The sequence below is a fragment of the Spea bombifrons genome, chromosome 5 (genome assembly GCF_027358695.1).
Source record: "Spea bombifrons isolate aSpeBom1 chromosome 5, aSpeBom1.2.pri, whole genome shotgun sequence".
NCBI classification, from domain to species: Eukaryota; Metazoa; Chordata; class Amphibia; order Anura; family Pelobatidae; genus Spea; species Spea bombifrons.
In genome coordinates, this window is record NC_071091.1 from 2,699,611 (window position 1) to 2,721,619 (window position 22,009).

The 22,009-nt window shown below is 39.8% G+C and overlaps 1 protein-coding gene across 1 annotated transcript in view; it reads left to right on the top strand.

Moving 5' to 3' along the window:
• The first annotated feature begins 426 nt into the window (after window positions 1-426).
• Window positions 427-22,009, top strand: part of WNT3A (Wnt family member 3A) — a 45,170-nt gene continuing 23,587 nt past the window's right edge. The window contains exon 1 of the mRNA XM_053467321.1: window positions 427-803. Coding sequence (XP_053323296.1) covers window positions 733-803 — 71 coding nt within the window. The 5' untranslated portion in view covers window positions 427-732. The remainder of the gene's footprint in view (window positions 804-22,009) is intronic.

The window sequence follows — 22,009 nt, forward strand, 5'->3', positions numbered from 1 at the left end:
CGATAAAAAAGGACTAGACTTTTGGTTTACATTTTTTTTAATTTATTAGAAATATTATATATATATTACAGAAAAAAAGGGTGAAATAAAGAGGCTTTGGCACTTTTATGGGTTTTTTTATTTTGCATTTCAGATGTTTGCACCCTGGGAGTGAAATCCGGCAGGTTGTTATAGCTACCCAATCCACAGGGGTTCTCTTGTCTGTTTAAAAAACCCTTTAAATCTTCCAACCCTTCTTTAAAAAAAAAAAAAAAAAAAAAAAAGTAAAAAAAAAAAAAAGAAAAAAAAAATGTTATCACTGCTTGTGGGCCAACATGCCTTAATGAGTATTAAAACCCTATCTTCTTGCAATTAGCTCATTCCTAACTTGGTTTACTTGATTGACAGAGAAAGGGCAGTGTCATTAAAATTCCCCTTTGGCAATAAGTGCTGATTGGATCTTTAAAGACAAGCTACTACAAACTTTTTTTTTTTTTTTTTTTTTTTTTTTTTTAATATTTGCCTTCTGTGTTCAAGAAGCAGTCACCCTCAGATCTGTTTCAAAGAAGACACACGTTTACCTGCTGGCTCATCATCTCTGTAAAATCCATATTATACAACAAATTTATTTTCCTTGTTTTTTTTTTTCAAATCAAAGATTGGAGGAAAGGAAGAAAAATTAAAGGGACTTCTGGATTTTTATTTTTTATTTTTTTTATTATTTTTTTTTTTTCACATAAACTTTTCCTGGAGATGGGGTGTATTGGATTTGTCCTGCTCCTGTGTGAACTGTCATGTGTTATGGCAACTTACCCAATCTGGTGGTAAGTTCTGATTTTTTCTTTTTCTTCTTTATTATTAAGTGAAAAAAAAGGGAATTTAGATCTCATGTAATTTGTTTAGGTTTTGGCTCGCAGCTGTATTGCACATTCTGCATTGACTTAGGTCCTTTAATGCAAAATTAATCCTCAAAGCAAATAGTTTTCACTGCCCTTGTCTAAACAAGATATAAATGTATAATATCTGTTTGTACATGTGACATCAGACTGTAATTTTGCCTGATTCATAGCCACTTGATACTAAGCTGATGTATAGTACAATGCTATCATATAGCCTTCTAAGCCATGTAATGCTTTGATCCATACACCAAACCCCACTGATTCAATTAAATAGATAAAGATAGCTGACATGAGCTCTTCAATGTGGTTTTTAGTCCTCAGGTAGCAGGAAAAAAGGAGAAAAGGACTGGGAAACAAAGCTTAAACTTTTTTTTTAGCTTTGAGGGATACAATATAGTTAAGGAAAGACTGAGAACCAGGCAGATACTTTGATATATTATAGGCATTAGTGTTAATAATATATATATTTAAAGACATGGATGATATTATTAAGTACTCTGTGAAAAAGGAGGAATTTGACTTTGTTGATTCAAACTATTAAAATTCTTATAAAATGATGAACAAATTTATAGAATATATATTTAAAACTATATAATATATAATAATGTAAAGAAAGAAAACAAATCTAGTATCTAAAAAATAGCTACATTGCTTTCATGGCTGTCAGCAAAAACTAATACTATTTAGGGTTATTTTGCAAAAAAATATATTTTCGAGGCTAACAAAATATTTTGGAAAATTGTAAGAAAGCAGAAAATAAAATGTATGTAAAATGTATGGCAAAGTGATTTATGCAATATGTGCTTTTTAGGTATACGCGAGTGAAAATGGGTGAAAATATATTGATATGTAAATATATGTTTATTTTTTGGGGGGGGGTTTATCATGTTTTTTTAACCTGCTAAGGAAATTGCAGAACGAGAATTATAAAACGGGCAATATTTTTTATGGATGTCGATATATATATATAATAAAACATTGAAAATATACTATTCTAGGCAAAAAAAAGTAAATAAATATATACAATATATACAATGCTTTAAAAAATATACCATGCAATGCAAATGAAAAAATAATAACAATAAAATAACATTATAATATAATAATAATAATAATAAAAAACAGGTATTAGCTTTAATTTTTAAGTTTTGGTTTTAAAAGCAGCAGATACTTATCCGTCATCATTTAGTTTTGAAAGAATTAGAAGTCAAACACCCCAATTCTGCCCCCTAAAATGGGAAAAAATAATTCTTCAGGGTAGTTGCCAGGGTTTGAGCCCCTGAGGGTGGGATCCCGGCTGGGGGGGTCATGATCCTTCCAGCCGCAGGTGATCGGTTCGGCGGGGTTGGGGCGCTCGGTGGCCCTCGGATTAAGCATTCCCGCTGTTAATGTGTCAGTCTCAGGTTAGGAAGGCAGGTGTGCGACGAGGGGTGTTCTCTGCATCAGTGAGCAACATGCCTCGGGAATCATGATAGAGACGCGTCTCAGAGAGCACATTTATAAAGTATTTGCCAGTCGGCGGTGAGACCTGCGCGCTTCATCCCCTGGAACTGAACAAGAAAAAAAACATTCCAGTTCCATCCAGTTGTCTCCGAGCCAAATGTATCATTATACTCTCTCCACTAAATAAACCCTGCAAATGGTGCTTGACATGGCATGTACCTGCAGATACAGAGCCAGGGGATCCGGTGGATTCTTCACAACAAGACACAGAAACAGCAGATCCCATGGAGAAGAAAAACTGGGAGATCCACGTTCACGTAGAAATGTCGTAGAGAGACTGATATGTAACTGGGGATCCGGTAGATTACTGACCGATTTGTAATCACGGAATCCTGATGCTGATATGGACCCGGGGAATCCAGTAGATTATGTAAAGACTGTTATGTAACCAGAAAATATCGAAATGTAACTAGGGATCTAGTAGATTACTGACAGATATGTAATCACAGAATCCTGATGCTGATATGTACCCGGGGAATCCAGTAGATTATGTAAAGACTTATGTAACCAGAAAATATTGATATGTAACTAGGGATCTAGTAGATTACTGATCAATTTGTAATCACAGAATCCTGATGCTGATATGTACCCGGGGAATCCAGTAGATTATGTAATGACTGACATGTAACCAGGAAATATTGATATGTAACTAGGGATCCAGTAGATTACTGACAGATATGTAATCACAGAATCCTGATGCTGATATGTACCCGGGGAATCCAGTGGATTACGAGAGTTATATAACCAGAGAATCCTAATACTGATATGTAACCAGGGGATCCAGTGGGTTATTTTTTTAACAATATATGTACCCACTGACCCCTGATACTGATATATAACCAGAGAAGCCAGTGGATTCTTTATAGATATAACACCACTGGATCCTGATACTGATCAGTAACTAGAGGATCTGGTGGATTATTTACAGATATATAATAACTGAATATGGATATATAACCAAGTGAGCAAGTGGATTATTTACAGGGAATCTGGTGTGTTACAAACAAGCATTGATGACCAAGGAATCCAGTGGATCGCGTAGATCGAGTAGATTAAACACATTCACCTGTGATCCAGTGACCTGTGATCCTGTGGAATGGGCTCGTCAGGATAGGGTTTTACACCTGAAATAATCTCTAATATTCATGTCTTTGGTGTTACAGCAGCTGGGGGATCCATCAGAGCCAGGGCCATCTGCTGTTACTCTATAAGCACTCTATAAATGCCTAGGGGCCCGCATTGATCTATGGGGCCCCCGTGATAGAATAAGAGCCAAGCTGAAGATACAAATGGATCGTAATATCACACAGCTAGAAGGATTGTTCAGTTTATCCAGAATATGATCGATGTGCAACTCGATCCCCAACCTAGAGATGGGGCGCCATAAAATTATATTTGTTTAGGGCCCCCCAAAAAAGGACTGAGAGCCACCCCCGGGGTAGAAGAATTTTAGATGTTGCAGAAAATAGAATGTTCATTGAACCTCAGAGAAGCCAAAGAGTTTCCCCCGGATCCAGGGGCAAGAAAAGGGTGAGGTTAGGCAGATCTATCTCAGGTATGTCTGGAAGGAGCGTTCGTTTTGGGATCATAAAATGCAAATGGACTCCTGATAAGACAAGCAGAAGGAACACCTGCGCGGCAATTAATTAAAGCCAACGTTTTATTCACGGTTATTATCCAACTTATAATTACCAAACCTCTGCTGCATTCCTGGATTTAAGAAGGAAACGCATTCCTTTAACGCCGACATAAATATTCCCCCTGTCACCGTCCCAGCAAAACGCACCTCTCTGCTCATCAAGGCAGAATTCGACTAGTTAAAAAAAAGATACTTTTTAAATTAAAAAAATTGTTAAAAATGCACGATATACAGGATACCTGGAAGCGCGCGTACATTTTTAATATTTAATATTTATTTATTTAATATCTATGTCTTATGTTTGTTACAATGTTACACGCGTGTATCTCTCTGGATACACAGTATTTATCTAGAATTGTATTTAAAGGGCCCCATCCTGGAGAATTGGTTTAGAAAAGTCTTAAAAAACAAAAAAAAAAGACAAGGCCTGCTCTGGCCCACAGAGGTTGCACTCTAAACGACGTATTTTGCGAAGCGCAGGAGACAGGGAGAGTAACAGCGATTGGAAAAATCTGCAATTAGGAATATCTTGGAAAGGGTTAAACGCAATAGGCTCCCTTTGAACATGTGTTACTGTGTAACATACGTGAGCGCACACGTGTATAACGTTAATAACGCCAGGAAAGGGAGCTGGCGTGGCGGCTTGGGCAGAAAGGGACTCGTGGAAAGTGGGCGTGTCTTAACAAAAATGGCGGAATCGTGACATTTTTAGACCAGCTGATATTTCTGGTATTCCGCGGCCGCCTGCCGGTGACGCTTTTCTGTATTATTATTATTATTGATTGATTTATATAGCGCCACCATACTCCGCAGCGTTGTACACTGCAATAGGAGAAAAGACGCTCTGAAATGTTTACAGGCGCCTTTGCGACAGTTGAATTAACCCCTAAGGCGCCAAGGGGCAAAGTGATGCATTGAACGAGCCTTTGAGTACTCAGGGGAATGTGCACTGCTTGCAGGCCGCAAGGGGTTAAACCACTGACTCACTACGACAGCGCGATATGCTGCAGAGCAAGCTGGGCGCCAAAGGGTTAACGTCTGCCATTCTAGATTTTCAGGTTTTGGAATCTAGATTTATACAGATAAAAATGTGTAATGAAATTAGGCGAAGTGCATCGGGAACGCTGAGAGGAGAATGCGTTCAGAATGAGCAGGAATGGCGTTTCACAACGCTGATTACGTAATTGGGTACGGACATGAAATCGACATTTTAACCCTTCGTGCAACATATATTTTTTTTCTGTGGATTTAAAGCCCCGGGTAGCATTCCCTGGTTCGATAGACCAGCATTGCCACCAATGATGTTGTCTACTTTCTGTACTTAACCCTTCGTGTTTCACGGATCTCCCCTCCCTCTTTTGTTTGAACTGTTGCTGAGTGGCGCGTTGTGCAACCCTTACTTCTTAGGTTCTGTATTAAATAGTCTATGGTAACACTTAGCTTGCCAGAAGAGCTTACATTCAACTGCAACATCGAAACCTTTCATCCTTGTAGCAAGAGGAATGACGTCTTATAACGGCGGTCTTACGTAGGAACCAAGACTCTGCCGGCAGATCGGCCCCCATCCGGCCCCCGTCTAGTTGCCCATTTCTCCTACTATAAAGACTCAAACCTTAATCAGTCGTTGGTCTCGTCTTAGATTCAGGAGCCGTATGTCTATCCCATGCATGTTTAATACCCTCACTATATTACCCTCTACCATTTCTGCTGGGAGGCTCTTCCATTTATCCACCGCACGCTTCCCTTCTTGCTTTGCCATGTTTGTCTAAATGACTTTGCTATCTTGCTCTGCAGAAGATATGAAAGTACTTTAATAACGTGTAACTACGTCAGACGTTCGCCCGGCTGCTGGATGCGTACTTGGCTTTACCCCACGGTTTGATCCCGTTTTTTTCCGGTTAATTACCCCCCCTGGCACTTGTGTGTAAATGATACCCGCGTAATCAGGGTTTCTTTTTTATTTCACTTGGTAAAGGTCTTCCAGAGACTGTCACTTGACCCTAACCCCGCCGTCCACGGCCCCTTAAAGGGTTATTTCAGCCATTCCTGTAAGGTGACATTAAATACACTTTTGCAATTTACCCCGGGGCAATACCTCGCGCAGGGACCTCACTAATCGAGTTCTTTTACACTTTGACGCAGGTGTTTCAGCCTTCAGATGCACTGAAACTATGTCAGATATGACTCCATCTTATCTTTAATACGCCCTCTTTCGGGGCACGTAGCCATAAACTTAATTATAGCGTAAAAGGGGACATTTCTAGCGCTTAATTTATATTTAGACCGACTAAATTGGGCCAATTTACCCTCCTCTGTGGCCGTGGAGGGACTGCAACTCCCAGTAAGCTCGGTCCGTTTGCTTGTTCCGATTTAGAATGTTAGCTCTATGCGGCAGCCTTTTGTTTCCTTAAAGCACTTGAAGAAATCATTATTATAATTGATTGATTTACACAGCGCCATCATATTCCGCAGTGCTGTACTTATTATTGTTTATCTTTTTTGTAGGAGTTAAAATATTTATCTTTTTTTATTGTATTTTTTTTAAATTATTTATTTTTATTGTATTTTTTACATTATTTATCTTTTTTATTGTGTTTTTTAATCTTTTTTATTGTATTTTTTGTATTATTATTTATTATTATTATTTTTTTAACCATTTTTAACCATTCTACCCATTCAATAACACAGAATGCATATATATTTAGACATATTTGTCAATATTAAGTGTTAACGAGTCTTTAACGAGACTTAAAGCAGGATACTATATACAGATTCTTGTTTTTTTAACTTATTTGCACAATAAATGTGTTTGGGTTTTTTTAGTGAATTGCTTGCAAAGATCAGACAATTATATCATAAGGACAGTCCTCATAGGGTTACGATTGCTACATTTTGGAGTATTTAAGGTGCATTCTGAAAGGGTTAAAGTTGCGAGCGTTCCGGATTAACACCAGTGAGTCTGGCAGTGTGCAAACACACCGACATCTCCAGAAATGGTGCTTTTTTCATTATTTTTTCTTTTTTTTTTTTTAGCCATTGTCCTCCTCTACAGGTAATCATTAACCCACGAAACGCCACAAAGCGGGGCTGCCTTTTTAATGTACGTGTTAATTATTTATTCATCGTCACTCAGGAGGGTTGCTTAACCCAAATATATCTTGTTCGACCTGTCTTCGACGGGCAATTTATCATGCTGGAATAAAGAGTCCTCCTGACTCTCTGAACTGGAGGAACCTCTTTGAAAATACAATTGAATTCCTGATCCTCTCTCTTTTTTTCCCTTCCTTTTCACTCACAAGAGGATCCGACAAAAACAATTGGGGATTCAGCGTCGTTCCTCTCTTTTTATTTCCAAAGTAAGCAAAGCGCGTAGCGGTTAAAGAATCAGCGATCTGATGATGCTTGGTGACAGGATTAGCGTTAGATATTTTTATCTTCCACAATATTCCATGCAATTCCAGAAAACTCCAGAATATTATCAGTTGCCTCTAAAAATGATGGCCCGTACTAAATGTTGTTATCTTTTTCATGTCAAATTACATAGAAAATAAGAGAAATAAACAATTTTTACAGAGTTGTATTTGCATAGATTGGGCTGCTGGATCTTTTTATTATTAAATCCATTTTTTTATTGTTGCCCCTTTTTCCTCCCTTTCGCCCCTTCTATTCTTTTCCTAGGGCCCCCTGTGACCCCACGACTCTAAGGGAATACCTCAGAGAATAGAGAGATTTCAGAGGGACAAAGTTTAATAGGCTACGGTTTGAAAATTCTACGCAGAACTTCCATCCCTCACATTCTAAATTCTACCCGGAACATTCACCCCCCACATTCTAAATTCTATACAGAATGTTCAGCTCTCGCATTATAAATTCTACCTGGAACATTCACCCCTCACATTCTAAATTCTACCTGGAACATTCACCCCTCACATTCTAAATTCTGTGGAGAACGTTCATCGCTCACATTCTAAGTTCTATGGAGAACATTCATCGCTCACATTCTAAGTTCTATGGAGAACATTCATCCCTCACATTCTAAATTCTACCTGGAACATTCACCCCTCACATTCTAAATTCTACCTGGAACATTCACCCCTCACATTCTAAATTCTGTGGAGAACATTTATCCCTCACATTCTAAGTTCTATGGCGAATATTCACCCCTCACATTTTAAATTCAACGCAGAACTTTCACCCCTTCTCCCCTTTCCAGTTTAGAAGCAGAGTTTAACTTCCTTTTCTTTCTCCTGCCCTTTTCTCCTCAACCCCCCCCAGTTTGACCAGTAGGCCAGTCTCCCCCTCCCATTTTGTCCTGTATCTGTTCTTTTCCTGACGCAAAACGCATCAGTTCTTCCTCTTGCGTACGTTCCTCCTCCTCCTCTGAATTAATTGAAACCAAGATTCTGATAAAGTCGGCAAATTATTATTTTTTTCCACCTAACACTCAATAATGATCAATAATCAGGATTCCCCACTAAATGTGTGACTACGAACCATGATGAGTGCGTTTGGGAGATGTAGAAATAACTGATTTCACCCCAAAAATGTAAATGTTCATCGTTGTGACTTGTAAAGCAGTTGTTTGAGTTCGGTGAAATCTGCGTGACCCCTCTCTGCAAGGCGTTAGAGGCTCCGAGGACGAAACAGTCCATTTGAAATGTACATTTTTAGTAGCAGTTGAAAAAAACATTTATTGTCTCTTTTATGACATTAACCGCTTGTTGCCAGGAAGGCCTGCATTGTATTACAAAGTAAGGCACAGCAGGTTGTGTAGTTTCCTCAACAGTACCCGTCATAAGTCCGACTCATCTCAAAGGATTTGCCATCAACTATCACCCAGCTGTCACTGTCTCTTTAACCCTTAGGGTACAGGAAGCTAGGTGCAAATTAAAGTGTCCAAACAGGAAAAAAGGCTTATGTTGTGAAGAGGTATAAAAAATGTATGTCATTAGCCACATTAGAACCAGAGTCTTATTTTCACGTGGGTGTCAAGATTACATTTTTTATTGGTCCTTATCAGTCGTTCTTAATTTAGGAGCCATATGCCTTTCCCATGCATGATTACCTCACTCTATCACCTCTGCTGGGAGTTGTTCCACTTCTCTACTACCCTCTCAGCATAGCAACACTTTCTTTACATTACCAATAATCTCACACTCTTTGAGTGTTATGACCCATTGCATTATCTGTATTCTGTAGGTTCTATAGGTAATGATATCCAGGTCTCCCAGCTTGTGTATGATAATGCCTCTGGGATTAGTGCGAAGGAGCGGGGTGTCTATGGTTGGTCTTTTCCAATCACAAGGTCACGTATTTTGTTATAGTTGTTAAGTAAGCTGACACCCTGGCCCACATGTGCCCTCTTCTCAGGGTTGTTGGGTAATTGACCGCCAGGAGCCACCTTAGGATATAATTTGTCATCAAATGCAACCACAAGACAATCTACAGAGATCCACTGAAAGATCGTTTGGGTTTCCAGTGTTTTATATGTAGGAGGTTGTTGGGAATAAATTGGTTGGAGCTCTGGGAAGACCTAGGTTGGATCTCATAGAGACAAATGAGATCCCATAGAATGTGATCCACTGGAGGATAGGAAGCCAGACCACGCCAAGTGTAATGGATTTTATTGACAGCGGTTCTAGGTACCAAATCCATGGATGACCAAGGCCACCAACAACCTACAAATCTGGTTCCTTCACCTCTTGTATCCAAGTTGGCTGCCATCTTCCATCTATGTTCTTGGCTTCTTCTTGGCTGATCCATTTCCAGAGGTGATCACAGCTTTCTGGTGATTTAATCAGTTTTACCTGATCTACTTTCAAAGAACTTTCTTTGTGTTACTCCAAAGTGCTCCAACACACCGGTTGGATTATCTCGGCCAACTTTTGTCTTACACCACGATAAGGAAATACATTTCTAGGGAAAGTCCACATGGGACATGGGTCAAAAAATGAACGTTTAATGTTATTTGTTTAACTTATTAGCTACATAAATCAACATAAAACGAACCCAGGTTGGCCCAAATCACATCAACTCAATGTCAAGAAGTTTCTATTAATGAGTCTCAAAGTTCTTCAGAGTTGAGGTCCCACCAGAGAACCATCAGTTCCATCAGGCCCTACATCAATAAGCCCCTTAAATACATTTAATATGTGGTGCCAAAGTTTAATAACATTTCCGACGAGTAAATTTAACCTTCTTAGTCCCCGTTTTCTACCCAAAGTTTCTTGTTTCAGAGAATTTAAAAACTCGTTATCAAAATCCAAAATATTTTTGACTTGTGTACTTGAGATTTCCGAGTTCTAATTGTTCTCGCTAATCAGAGCCGTTTTGTACGCAATAAAAATTTAACATTTTCAAATGCGCTCAAGGTGGATTTGGCCAACTTTTCTCAACACGGAGGGGAAATTAGAATTTCCTAAAAAAAAAAAATAACTTTAAATGAGCAAAATTCTCGGTATTGGTCTTAGAAAAGTGTTATTTGGCTTGGTGAATTCCAAAAGAAAGTGGAATGTTCTATTTTCAACAAGCTGAATTGCAAAGTGGGAATAAATAGGGAATATTAGCCAGAAAAAGGCTGATTTTTTTTTTTAAATTGTCTTACATTTGACCTTTCCTCGTACTTGATTAAAATGCAAAAAATCCAGAATAAAATGATTTGTTCTGGAACAGCCACTTGTGGGGTCCTGAAAGAGCAAAATATAAAAGTTGATTTTTGACTTTGAAAACTTTGCTTATTTCTAAGAAAAACAAAATAAAAAAAAATGTATAAAAACAGAATTTTCGCATCTCTTTGAGGCTGGATTTTTGAGGCTGTGCGTCCTCGCTGACGAGGGGAGAGCGGCGAGATATTTATACCGAGGATTTGAACATCTGAGTCCCAAGAAATCTCTCGTTCCCAGATGTGGCGGTTGGAGCTTCTGCATCCACCAGCTTCTCAGCAGGGTACCGCAGTAGCTCGGAGCCTAATTAATCCGATCAATGAAATGCAGATTTTTTAATATGCAAATACCTCAAATATGCAAATATGAAATAGTTTTCCAGCAAAAAAAAAAAATAAAAAAAATAAAATAAAATAAAAATCTAGCCTTTACTTTGCGCATATTTGTGACTTTAAAAGCGAAACGCGCTGTTAAAAAAAAATAAAAAAAAAAAATAAAAAGTCGCAATTTTGTATCGACTCAAAAGCAACGAAGAAAGAAAAAAAATATATCGGGTGAGGAGGACAAAATTTTAATTTCTGTTTTCTTAAAGAAAAAAAATAACGTCAGCAGCCACGGCCGCACATCAGCTGCCGAATCCTTCAATAATTAATGAAGTTTATTATCATTTCTATTTTTAACCCTTCGTGCGTGGGAGGAGGGGGGGGGGCGAAACCCTTTCAGCTCCAGAGAAGTCGTCGTCCAAACGTTCAGATTTTGTATGCAGTTATTATAAATATTTAATTGCATCAATCAAATTAATGTTTTTTGGTACTTTTTAATATAAAATGTAATATAAAATCTTTATATATATATTTATTTATTTATTATTTATATGACCTTGATATAAACATCTCCTACGTGATTTGAACTGTAAAAGGTCGTTATCTAGGACTAGAGGGTCAGAGGCTTGGATGGAATGGAAGGAAGTTTTACTTTACCCAGAGGGTGGTGGATAAGTGGAACAGCCTCCCAGCAGAAGCCTTGGTGGCAAATTAACTCTGGAATGAAAGGATAGGGAAACTTTTCTGACTTTACAGAAACGCTCCGGACAGATTGTGAATAGCGTTTAGACGAGACGTGTAATAAGTTTGCGAGAGCGCGGATACTTTGTGACGCGGCAGTCTTAAGGCGGACAGATAACGGTATTAGCCGGAGCAGCAGCCGGATTAAGCGCCTGCATATATTGTGTGTCTTTTTCTCACTTCTGAAGACTTTTTAGTAGAACAAACGCTGATACGAAGGCCGGCAACTGAATTTTTCATAGAAAGTCTTGAAAATGTTGGACGAACATTAATTTGTAGCAAATAAAGGGACTGATCATCTAAGTGGTGAAAATAAGTAATGCGATAAAAGTCTTTAGCTCCGGACTATAAGTATTTAATCTTTGATTTAACTCCACGTTATACAGGAATGGCTCGCTGATTTAACTATACATTATACAGGGGCCGGCTCACTGATTTATCTATACATTATACAGGGGCCGGCTCACCAATTCAACTATACATTATACAGGGGCCGGTCACTAATTCAACTATACATTATACGGGGGCCAACGTCAAGGGAAGAGAGAGGGGGAAATGAGCCCTTAGAGGAGGAATAAGGGTCATCAGGCATTTGGCACAGGCACTGGACAAACTCAGGGGAGGACAGAGGGGTATTAGGGGAGGAAAGAGGGGGCACAAGCGAAGAAGGAAAGGCAATAGGGAAGGAAAGAGGGGCCATCAGAGGAGGGAAGAAGGGCATCAGGGATTTGGGAGAGGGACTGGACAAACTAAACAGGGACACATCGGTCTGCTTTATAGGAGGGTTGGGAGGGGTAATAAAATGGGCATTATGCCACCTCGAAAGTATAAAAAAAAAATCAAACAAGATGTAGCGCGTATGTTGGTAATAATTCCAGACAGGAAGCCGGTGATTATACCTCACAGGTTTAGGAGCGAGGAGTCCCGAGGCGTTGGAGAAACGCCAGGTTAAGCCCAACCACGGTTTGTTGTGAATGCAGATGGGTGAGAATTCAGGGGTATTAAGGAAGGGTGCGGGAGGTTCGGATCCGTGTCACCTTAACCGCGCTGAAATCAGACGCGTAGCTCTGTGACGGACAGGGGAGGGCGGGCAAGGGGGCAAGAGCGGCAACCCCCCCCCGAGTAACTCTGATTTGAGCACTCTGGGCCACTAAATGTCTTTTATGTAGTCCAACACAAGAGTGTCTAGACCAATCAGGATTTTATGAAGGGTTTACCCCATGTCTGGATCCTTTCCTTGCTCCCCTTACAGGACCACTACGCTGTGTTGTTTCCCGCAGATGTCTTATCTGCTGTGTTCACCGGCTGGGTATCCCCTCTGGCCGGATGACCCCGGCGCTCCCCTGGTGACGGAAGCCCCCCACATCCAATAAGAGGATGACTTCGCGGTTTTAGGATTTTTTGGTTGAGCCATAAACGTTGTTTTTTTTTAATTTTTAGAACTATCGCCATCTTAGCACCGGGTTAGGACTCGCCAGACTTGGGGTACTTTGACGTAGCGGGGGGCGAAGCGATATACGGCCGTTTATTTTTACCAGGTCGTGTTCCCCTTTCTGTATATTTTTCGTGCAGATTTGCAGGTTCTGACCAAACCTGAGGGTTAACCCCCCACCTGCCGCACACGAGCCTCATTAATGGAGTCCGGAAAAGGCTTTAAATAGCTTGAGAGTCTCCTCGGTAAGCATTACAGCCGCGGAACGTTAGATAGAACTCGCCAAACGTGGCATATAAAATTTAGAAAAAAGATCAATTTAAATACCCTTTGACTTAGGACCCCTGGTACCCATACCTACCAACTGTCCCGCTTTGCACATAGAAGTTGGGAGGGTTGGGTGCCTGACAGACATTACAATGAATGGCATCTCAGAAAAACTCATTGAAAAAGAAATTGTGTTTTATTGTGAGGCATGAAGACCCATTGTACAGCGCTGCGGAATACGATGGCGCTATATTAAACAATAAATAATATAAAAGACTAGTTAAGGAATTCCGTCTTGGTTCCATTTTTTGTTTTGTATTTTCTCACCGCAGATGAGCCGAAAATTCAAAGTTTGAAATTCCCCACTGAGACGTTTACCAGCGAATTATTATGGCCTAGCGTTCAGTTGCCTCCCCTGCAAAAAATGAGCGGGGGGGCAGATTGCCTTATTGCCCCTCCTCTGTGTCACTGCTCTGTAGAATACATTATTTGTATTTATTATTATTATATTTATGATTATGATTATTATTATTATTATATTTATGATTATTATTATTATTATTATTATTAGGATGCATTATTTTTATCATTAGATTTTTTTATTATTATTAGTGTTATTATTATTATTATTATTATTCCTATTATTATTAATAATAATAATAATCCTAGCACAACAACCATTAATTACGATTTTATTTGAAGTGTAATAATTATTAAAGCACCCCTTGAGTGCTGGTTCCTAAATAGCGGATTGACCATTATTGATAATTAACTCATTATGGGGTTTAATTCATTAAAGTTGTAAATTCCAGGTGAATTTATAAATATTTACATTTTTTCTGAATATGGACGTTGGATAGAGCTGGATCGATCCAAGAGGAGGTGATACCTTGTAAAAAAAATACCCTGTGCGTTTGGAATCTCAGAGGTCTCTTGTTCAGATGAAGACTCTTGATTGACGCGCATCCACAAGCCGGAAAAGCTTTGGTGCTGATGATGTAGGCGACGCGGCCCTGATGGAGTCCAACATTTACCTCCATTGGGCGTCTTGACTATATCTATATATTGGTGGTCGTTCCGTCGCTCCTGTGTGGTTGTATCACTGGCTTAGAAAGTATCCACAAACTTTATTCCTCCCCTCCATTTACACTCCGTACTACTACCCCGTCCCTCCTCGCAACCAGCATGCTCTCTGTCCGTCGGTTCCTTTCAAATCCAGGGCCACCCCATTTCCATTTCCAACTCTATATGTAAGTTTATGTTCAACCGTTGTCATAGAACGTACGACGGACCTTCTACTGGCCAAAACCTTTGCTCGGAAGGCTTTTTCCTCCCCAGCATCCAACGTAGGTGCTACCTAAATATTGAAAGAAATGGTTAAATTCAGACCACCCTCCTACAGAAAATGTACGTTTCAGAGGCTCCTTCCACCCTTGGACATCCGTCGGTGTTTTCTTGCCTTCACTCCATCATTCCAAAGATCAATGAAGTTCCTTTGAAACGTCCGCCCATTAACCCTCTTTAGCCCCCAGGTCTCCGCGCATTCCTTTAAACAACAGTCGTTCTCTTCTTGGGTTATATAAGATTTTTTGCAAATGTTTTTTTGTCACCGGTCAACCAGTTTTAGTTCCAGCTTTTTGGACGTTTACCTAATATTTGCATATATTTGGACGTTTCCACCTAGCTGGTTACAGCAACAACACAAATCCTCGCGTTATTACCATTTTTAGCCGATAACTACCGGTGTTTGAAAATTGTGAGCTTTGTTTTGGGGAAAAAAGTTCTCCAAAATGGACAATAATTTGTTTTTTTGGAAGCCGCTGGTTAAAAGGCTGAAAAATTTCACTTTTCTAAATGCAACTTTACGCACTTGGGGAGAGAGGTTTTTTCCCGATTAGCCGATATAAAGTGGGACTCCGGTAAACTTCATATTTTCTGTAACATATAAGATTTTACAACACAATTTCATTCTTTTTAAGTATTATCATATAAAAGAATTCTTGAAAGACATTTTTGGTTTTATTTGGTTTTTTTTTAAAGTAAACTTAGACTCAATCCTCAAAATTAAGGCCAAGTTTTAACGACTTTTACCTAGAATAGGAACGACGCAAAAATGTTGCCCAATCCAATAAATCGATCCTTTTTTTTTTAAAGAACTTAATAAAACTTGTACTTATCTCATGCGCATTCATGGATTTCATGAAAGAATTATCCGGGGGATCGCAGGTTGGTTTAGATCAAAGAAGTCAGGAATTTTTACAGCACGGAGAGCCTAAAAATGCAGATATCCTTCAGGAACGCGTTTCTATCGCACGGCTCGGCCCTTTTATTCTCTTCTTTTGTTTAACTTCTCAGCTAGATAAGTATTTTGCGGTTATTTGGCCCCCCGAGGGTCTACTTTCTGGTCAGCGGTCTGATTCCCATTGAACTTTACAACCACCTGACCGAGATGAGTCACACGAGATAAAAAAAAAATCAAGATGGCTGCAGATCAGGGATTTTGAAATCGTCGGCAGATTCCTCCCAAATCCCAAATCATAGGCCTAAATATTATTTTTTTTTTTATTTTAAATTTTGTTAATCTTAAATGAGACCTTTATAGATCTAAGAGTCTGTATTCTTCTCGATTTCCAAATCCAAATTAAATCTTTATTAATTATTTATTTATAAATCCTTAATTATACCCTTATAGAGCTAAAACAAAAATGACAATTTTAATTTATATCGTAAAGATAGATTTTGGAAGGTGGACATGGAGGCTGTAAAATGTCAAAAGTGGAGATGCCAATAAAGTTCATTTTTTTCTTTGTTGCATTTACTGAAAATAGACATTAAAATAATTATATATATATATAGCCTCTTGTAAATATCTAGGAATTACGGAGTTTTTATAGTTAATTTACACATATTTGGGTAATCTTTAGCAATTATAAGCATAATTGCTTGCATGGCTGTTAATAACTTCATTAATCCTAGTTATTCATCTATTTGAAGCTGTTGGACCCGCTACGGTTACCTTTTGCAGATCATCCCTTAAATTTCCAACAGAATAATCAAATTGCAGCTTATTTCCTCTTTTATTGATTAATCAGATTTACAGATTACTGGATTTATTGGACGGGGCCAACCATTGACCCCAATAAACGTCGTCGGCGTTCCAATGTAATTCTTATCGCACTGGAAAGCCAAGGCACCAAATCACCGATCATCCAATCGCCAAATTTTTTCTGAAAAAAATGTCAGGTTAGCGTCTGGGAATTTATGGAGATTTAGGAAAAAAGTGCAATTCTGTTACCATGGAAACTTCATCATTTTGCCACCCCCCCCAAAGACATTGGTCAAAAGGTTTTCTGAACCCATTTTTTGGGGTCATATGTATAAATAGCTTTGAATTTATACACCGAGCTGGTTCATTGGAGAATCAAGTGGGGTTTTTTTTTTTAAAAGAAAAACTCAACTTTTCGTCCATGCGGAGGAATCTTTGGGAAGAATTCTCCAAGAAACCGTCTCGGGGATCACCAGGAGTGTTGAATTCTCCCATAAATCACCTGGGTGGTGTGGCTGTGGGTGCTGAAACATGGTTATTGTATAACTGGGTGCGTATATACAATAGCCCCATTAGCGCGGGGGGGGGGGTTTAAGTCTACCCCACGAGCAGCCAGGTGGCCTCTCCGGGACTTTTTTTTCCTGAATTCTTCTTGAAACGAATGGAAGCCTCCGACCGTCCGCGGCGGCTCACGGGCAAAGCCAGGTGGCTTCTCGAGACTCAGACGGTGAACCTGCTTGTTATTTTGGGCTGAAGCATATAATTAGAGCACTTACTTAAATCAATCATTAAAATGATACTCGGGTAATAAACTCCTGGCATAGCAACTTTGTAATTTAAATTTCTTTAAATAGGTTTTTTTTAGTCCCCCCCCCCCTCTGCAAACAATTAACAATACAGAACGGGCAAGTCTGGGGATTTATAAGTTAATATTATTATTTATTATTATTATTATTTCTTTTATTATTATTCCTGACGCTTTTCACCTTTAAAATTCCACAATAAACAACAAAAAAACGTATTTTTAAAATATTATTTTTGAATTTTTTAAATTTTTTTGATCCTGGTTCTCTTCTGAACCTCGGAATTTCTGCAACCAATTGGAAAAATTAAATCGCCTCTTATATATTAAACACGCGTTATTACATAAGCTTATCTGTTTTACTTAGTGGATAGGGGGATTATTATTTATTTTTATTATTCTGTTTCTTTTTTTCTTCATTTTGTTACATATTTATGAACTAAGCTCCGCTTCTTCCTTGCGCACGCACACTCACGCTTTCACTAAAAAAAAAAGCCAATGGCCACAGGTAGCCGCCAAGCCCAAGTCTAACCGAACGCGGTGCGATAATCTTATCTCCTTGATACGCAGACCGCATAAAACATCATGCCTTTTTTTTTTTAAACTTCCTAAGCTTTTGGTATAAATAGCTGGAGGTAAGCGCTCGTACATTCTTTAAGGGGGGGGGGGTGCGTGCTGTCAGTGTTCGGAGGCGAATCTGTGTCCCGGGGCACTATGTGTAAAGTGAAAAGCGTTCGCGGACCCTGCTTAGACTTGTTTCAAAAATGCATCAATAATACCGGCAGGCTTTAGCTGGAGAGGCGAAATTAGGTTAAGGATGAGAAACGGAGCAAGAAACGACATTATCTCCCCCGAACGTCTATGCTGTTAGGGTTTTGGGGGAAAAAATGGACAAATCAGCCAAAGATCAAACATTCTGAATCTAAAGGGTTACCGGACATTTACAAATCTATTCGATTTCGGTGATACCCACTAAAATTCAGCAAAGAAAAATAAAATAATTTATCTTTCTGTTGTTAGGTGAATAAATTTTGTTAATTTTCAAAAATATTATTTTTAAGATTTCAAAAAATTAGCAAAAAATTTGCACGTTTTCGGACGAATAGCCGGAAGAATTAATTAACTAACGTCTGGGGGTTTTTTTTCTCTCTCTATATATATATATACAATGTTGCAAATAATCTAAGTTTAGTAACATTTTATATTAAAATAAATTCCCGATGTGAAGAGGCGGCAGAAACCCCACCGCCGTAATTATCGGAGTTTCCGCCTCGTTAAAAAAAAATTGTTAAATGGCTTCTCCTATGGCGGCAGCTTAGTGAATCTGTTTTTAAAGCAGTTGGTTGGTGAACTAGTTAGGCGACCTGCGCCTGCGGAAAACAAACAAACAAATCAGAGCTGGCTTTATGAGTTTGCTTCCGCAGAGATTTTACCCAGGGGTCCCGCCGCTTGGTGGAATCGCAGACACAATGTATCCAGCTAGTGATATGTGCAGCAGGAGAACAATGTTCTATTGTTTGGGGAGGAATAATCTGAAAAATTCTGTTTTTGTTTATCCTTTAATAATGAGGACAGTTTGGTTGTTTCTTAAATATTAACCACTTAATGACACGCAAGCAATTTATCGATCAGGCCAAAAACTTTTACCGCCAGAAAGATAAAACTTGATTGAGTTTGCTGAATATATATATTTTTTTTACAAAATATTATATTTCTTTAAAGCCGACCAAAGTTTTACTTTAAAAAAATAATAAATTTAAATCTAATTTCAAAGTGATGTTTCTGTAGATTTTCTTGATTTGGGGGAAAGAAATGATTGCCGATATTTGCCATTAATAATGTTCCTTCGTCGGCAAGCCATCGCTTGTAGCACCGTGTTAACAAAAATACTCAACACTTCAATGAGGCGCTGTTACGTTTTTGCTAAAATGTGGTTTAAAGTTACATTTGCCTCGTGGATTCTCGTGGGGAGGAAGGCAGACCGGAGTCAGGAGTGCCATTAGTTTTCTGGAGGTTGTGGTCAGGACATGGTGGGGCGGGGGGGGGGTATATATTTGTAGGCTCATGGCTAGCAAGACATTGGGGTAGATTGAGCTCCAGTAAGACTTTAAAGGGGCAGGAAGTGGGGGGTGGGCAGTAAATGGGGTGGACAGAGAGTAGGAGGAAACCTGGAGAGACAGAGGACATGGCCAAGCGTGGCCCTAAGGTTGAAGAGACCAACCAGGAGCCCAGAGGAAGACAAGTTCCCGGCTATGACCATGGGGGACCTGGCTCCTCCATACTTTGGGCCTTGAAGCTGTGTCCAAGCTCGGCTCGTCCCCCGGCACATTTGGTTTGGTCCATAAGTTAGCTTAAAGCTCAGTATCTTATTCTAGCTGTGACTTTACACAACCAGACGAATGTTTCCATTTCCTTCAAATCTTCTGGGAATAATTGTGTAAAAAATAATAAAAAAGGCCAAATTCACACGTCCAGCCTCAAATCGCCTGCTGGTGTCGATTGATTCCGGTAACTCTGTTTGCCCAGTAAGTTTGCTCTTCAAAGTCTCCTCTCCGAAGGTTTAGATTCATATTTGGAATTATCCGCTCGATATACATTTCCCATGAATCTTTCATTCTTGCCATAAAAAAAAACTTTCAAGAAGCTTTTTAGTTTCTATGGCAACAACCTATCAGTGCCTGCTTTTGTGTCACATGACAATTAAGCATTCCTGGCAAAAAATTGTACTTGATCCAAACATTTTGTAGGAAGGGTTTTGAGGTAAGAACATCAGCTTTAATTTGACTTTTGACTTTTGACTATATGACTTTTTATATAAATATTATTTATTTAGATTGGGGGGGACCCTGACGAAGGGGTTTTAAAAGAATTATTCGTCTTTTTGTAAGTAAAAATCGCAGGGGTTTAGGAAATGGGAATTGTGAGTGATATTAAGGCCAGGGCTCTCCTTGGGTCTTATCAGCTACATGGAGATTAATGGCAAACGGTAAAGCGATAGTCAAGGTCAAAGTATCAACACGAAAAACAATAGGCAGGTACGTGATGGAGGTAAGAGCGAGTAGAGAAAGAAGAATAAAGACCATTGTCTGACCCTGGGGAGGAAATAATACTGAGCCACGGCCGCTGGAGAAGACGGTCAATGAGTGTCATTGCGTAACCTGGTCCATAGGGCGTTCCTTGCCCCTGGGACAGAGGTGGTAGGGGCATCCTTTGTGTCGTCTCCTGCTTGGAATGCCGATGGCTCTGCAGATAGACGCGTAGCATTCGGCTCGACCCCTCACGGCGACGCACCGGCTGTGACTTATCTGCCCCAACTTATCAGCCGGCGCAGCCGCGAGGCACCTGCTGACGCCGCTCTCCATGGCCGAGGGGAGACTCTGTTTCCAAAAACATCCAGCTACAATTCTAAAATGTAGCGAATTACATTACATTTAATATTTTATAAATACTTTCTAAAATATCTTTTTTTAAAAACCTATATTGACCAATTTATCGATTTCCAAGCCCAGAATCCGACCGCCCCTTGTGATGTGGGGTCCGGGGTGGTCTCCTGTTTTAGATTCACAATAATTCATGAAAATGCATTCGCTATAAAGCCTCATTTCGGGCATCGGAAAGCCCGGGGATTGTAGGAGTTGTAGTCGTATCTGAGGACCCCGATGGTTTGCCCTGAAGTCTGAGAGATTTTTCCCTAATCTTAGGGTCTCTTTAGAAATGGGCCGATTCTCAGGGTTTTTACCCCAGTTTCAGGGTCTTTGGGTGAACGCCTCTGATTTAATGATATCTGAGCGTCCCGATTGGTGCTTTTCTTTCTGCTTTATCACAGCTGGGATCGCTGCTTGAATACAGGTGACTTTATTCAGAATATCTTTACCTCCTGACAAGTCTTGGTTTCCATAAGGACAATTTTACTGCTGAGTCACCAAAAGAAAATGTTTTTTGATATTTTTGAGGACTCTCAGTGTCCAAGAAGTTATTTCCATGCCTCCCGACTGTCCCGCTTTGCACCAGACAATCCCGATCTTGCCACTCTATCCCACGGTCCTGATTTTCGCGCATTTGCTGACACTCTACCCTAAAAGCCTTGTCCCCCGGCGCCCCGATTAGAAGTTGGGGGGTATGCGTTATTGTGATTCAGATATTAGAGAGCCACTTAGAAGACCAAGCCCTAAGGAAGAGTCGGCGGCTGCTCCACGACTTAGAAGGCATCAGGAATTCTGACGATCGGCACCCTGGCAGACGATCCAAAGGCTGAATACCTGACAGGGGGGCCGAGCGTCAAAGCCGCCGGTAACCCAGCGAGCAGCCAACGAGCAGCCGGCAGGTAATCGATCAGATATTGGGAGAAAGCCAGCGATCCTGAAATCATTACATATGGAAGATTGCAAGTGTCACCAGTCCACGGGGGCCGGGAGATGTCGCTCTCGTCATAGACGGCAGTTATCAGCGCTAAACTCTTACAAAACTGCGGGAAGATAAGGCGCCAAATAGTGCAACCGAGAGGGGCATTTAGAAGAAGAATAATGGGGTTTATTTACCCCGTTTAATTTATAAAGCCGTTCCCTGCTGTTTCTATACACATTATCGGGGCTTTTAGGGCTGTAGAGCCCTGCGATCCCCTCATACCCAGCAAACATTCTGACCTCCTAGAAAAGAGGGGCATCAGGGGAGGAGAGAGGGGCATCAGAGGAGGAAAAAGGGGCATTGAGGGGGGAT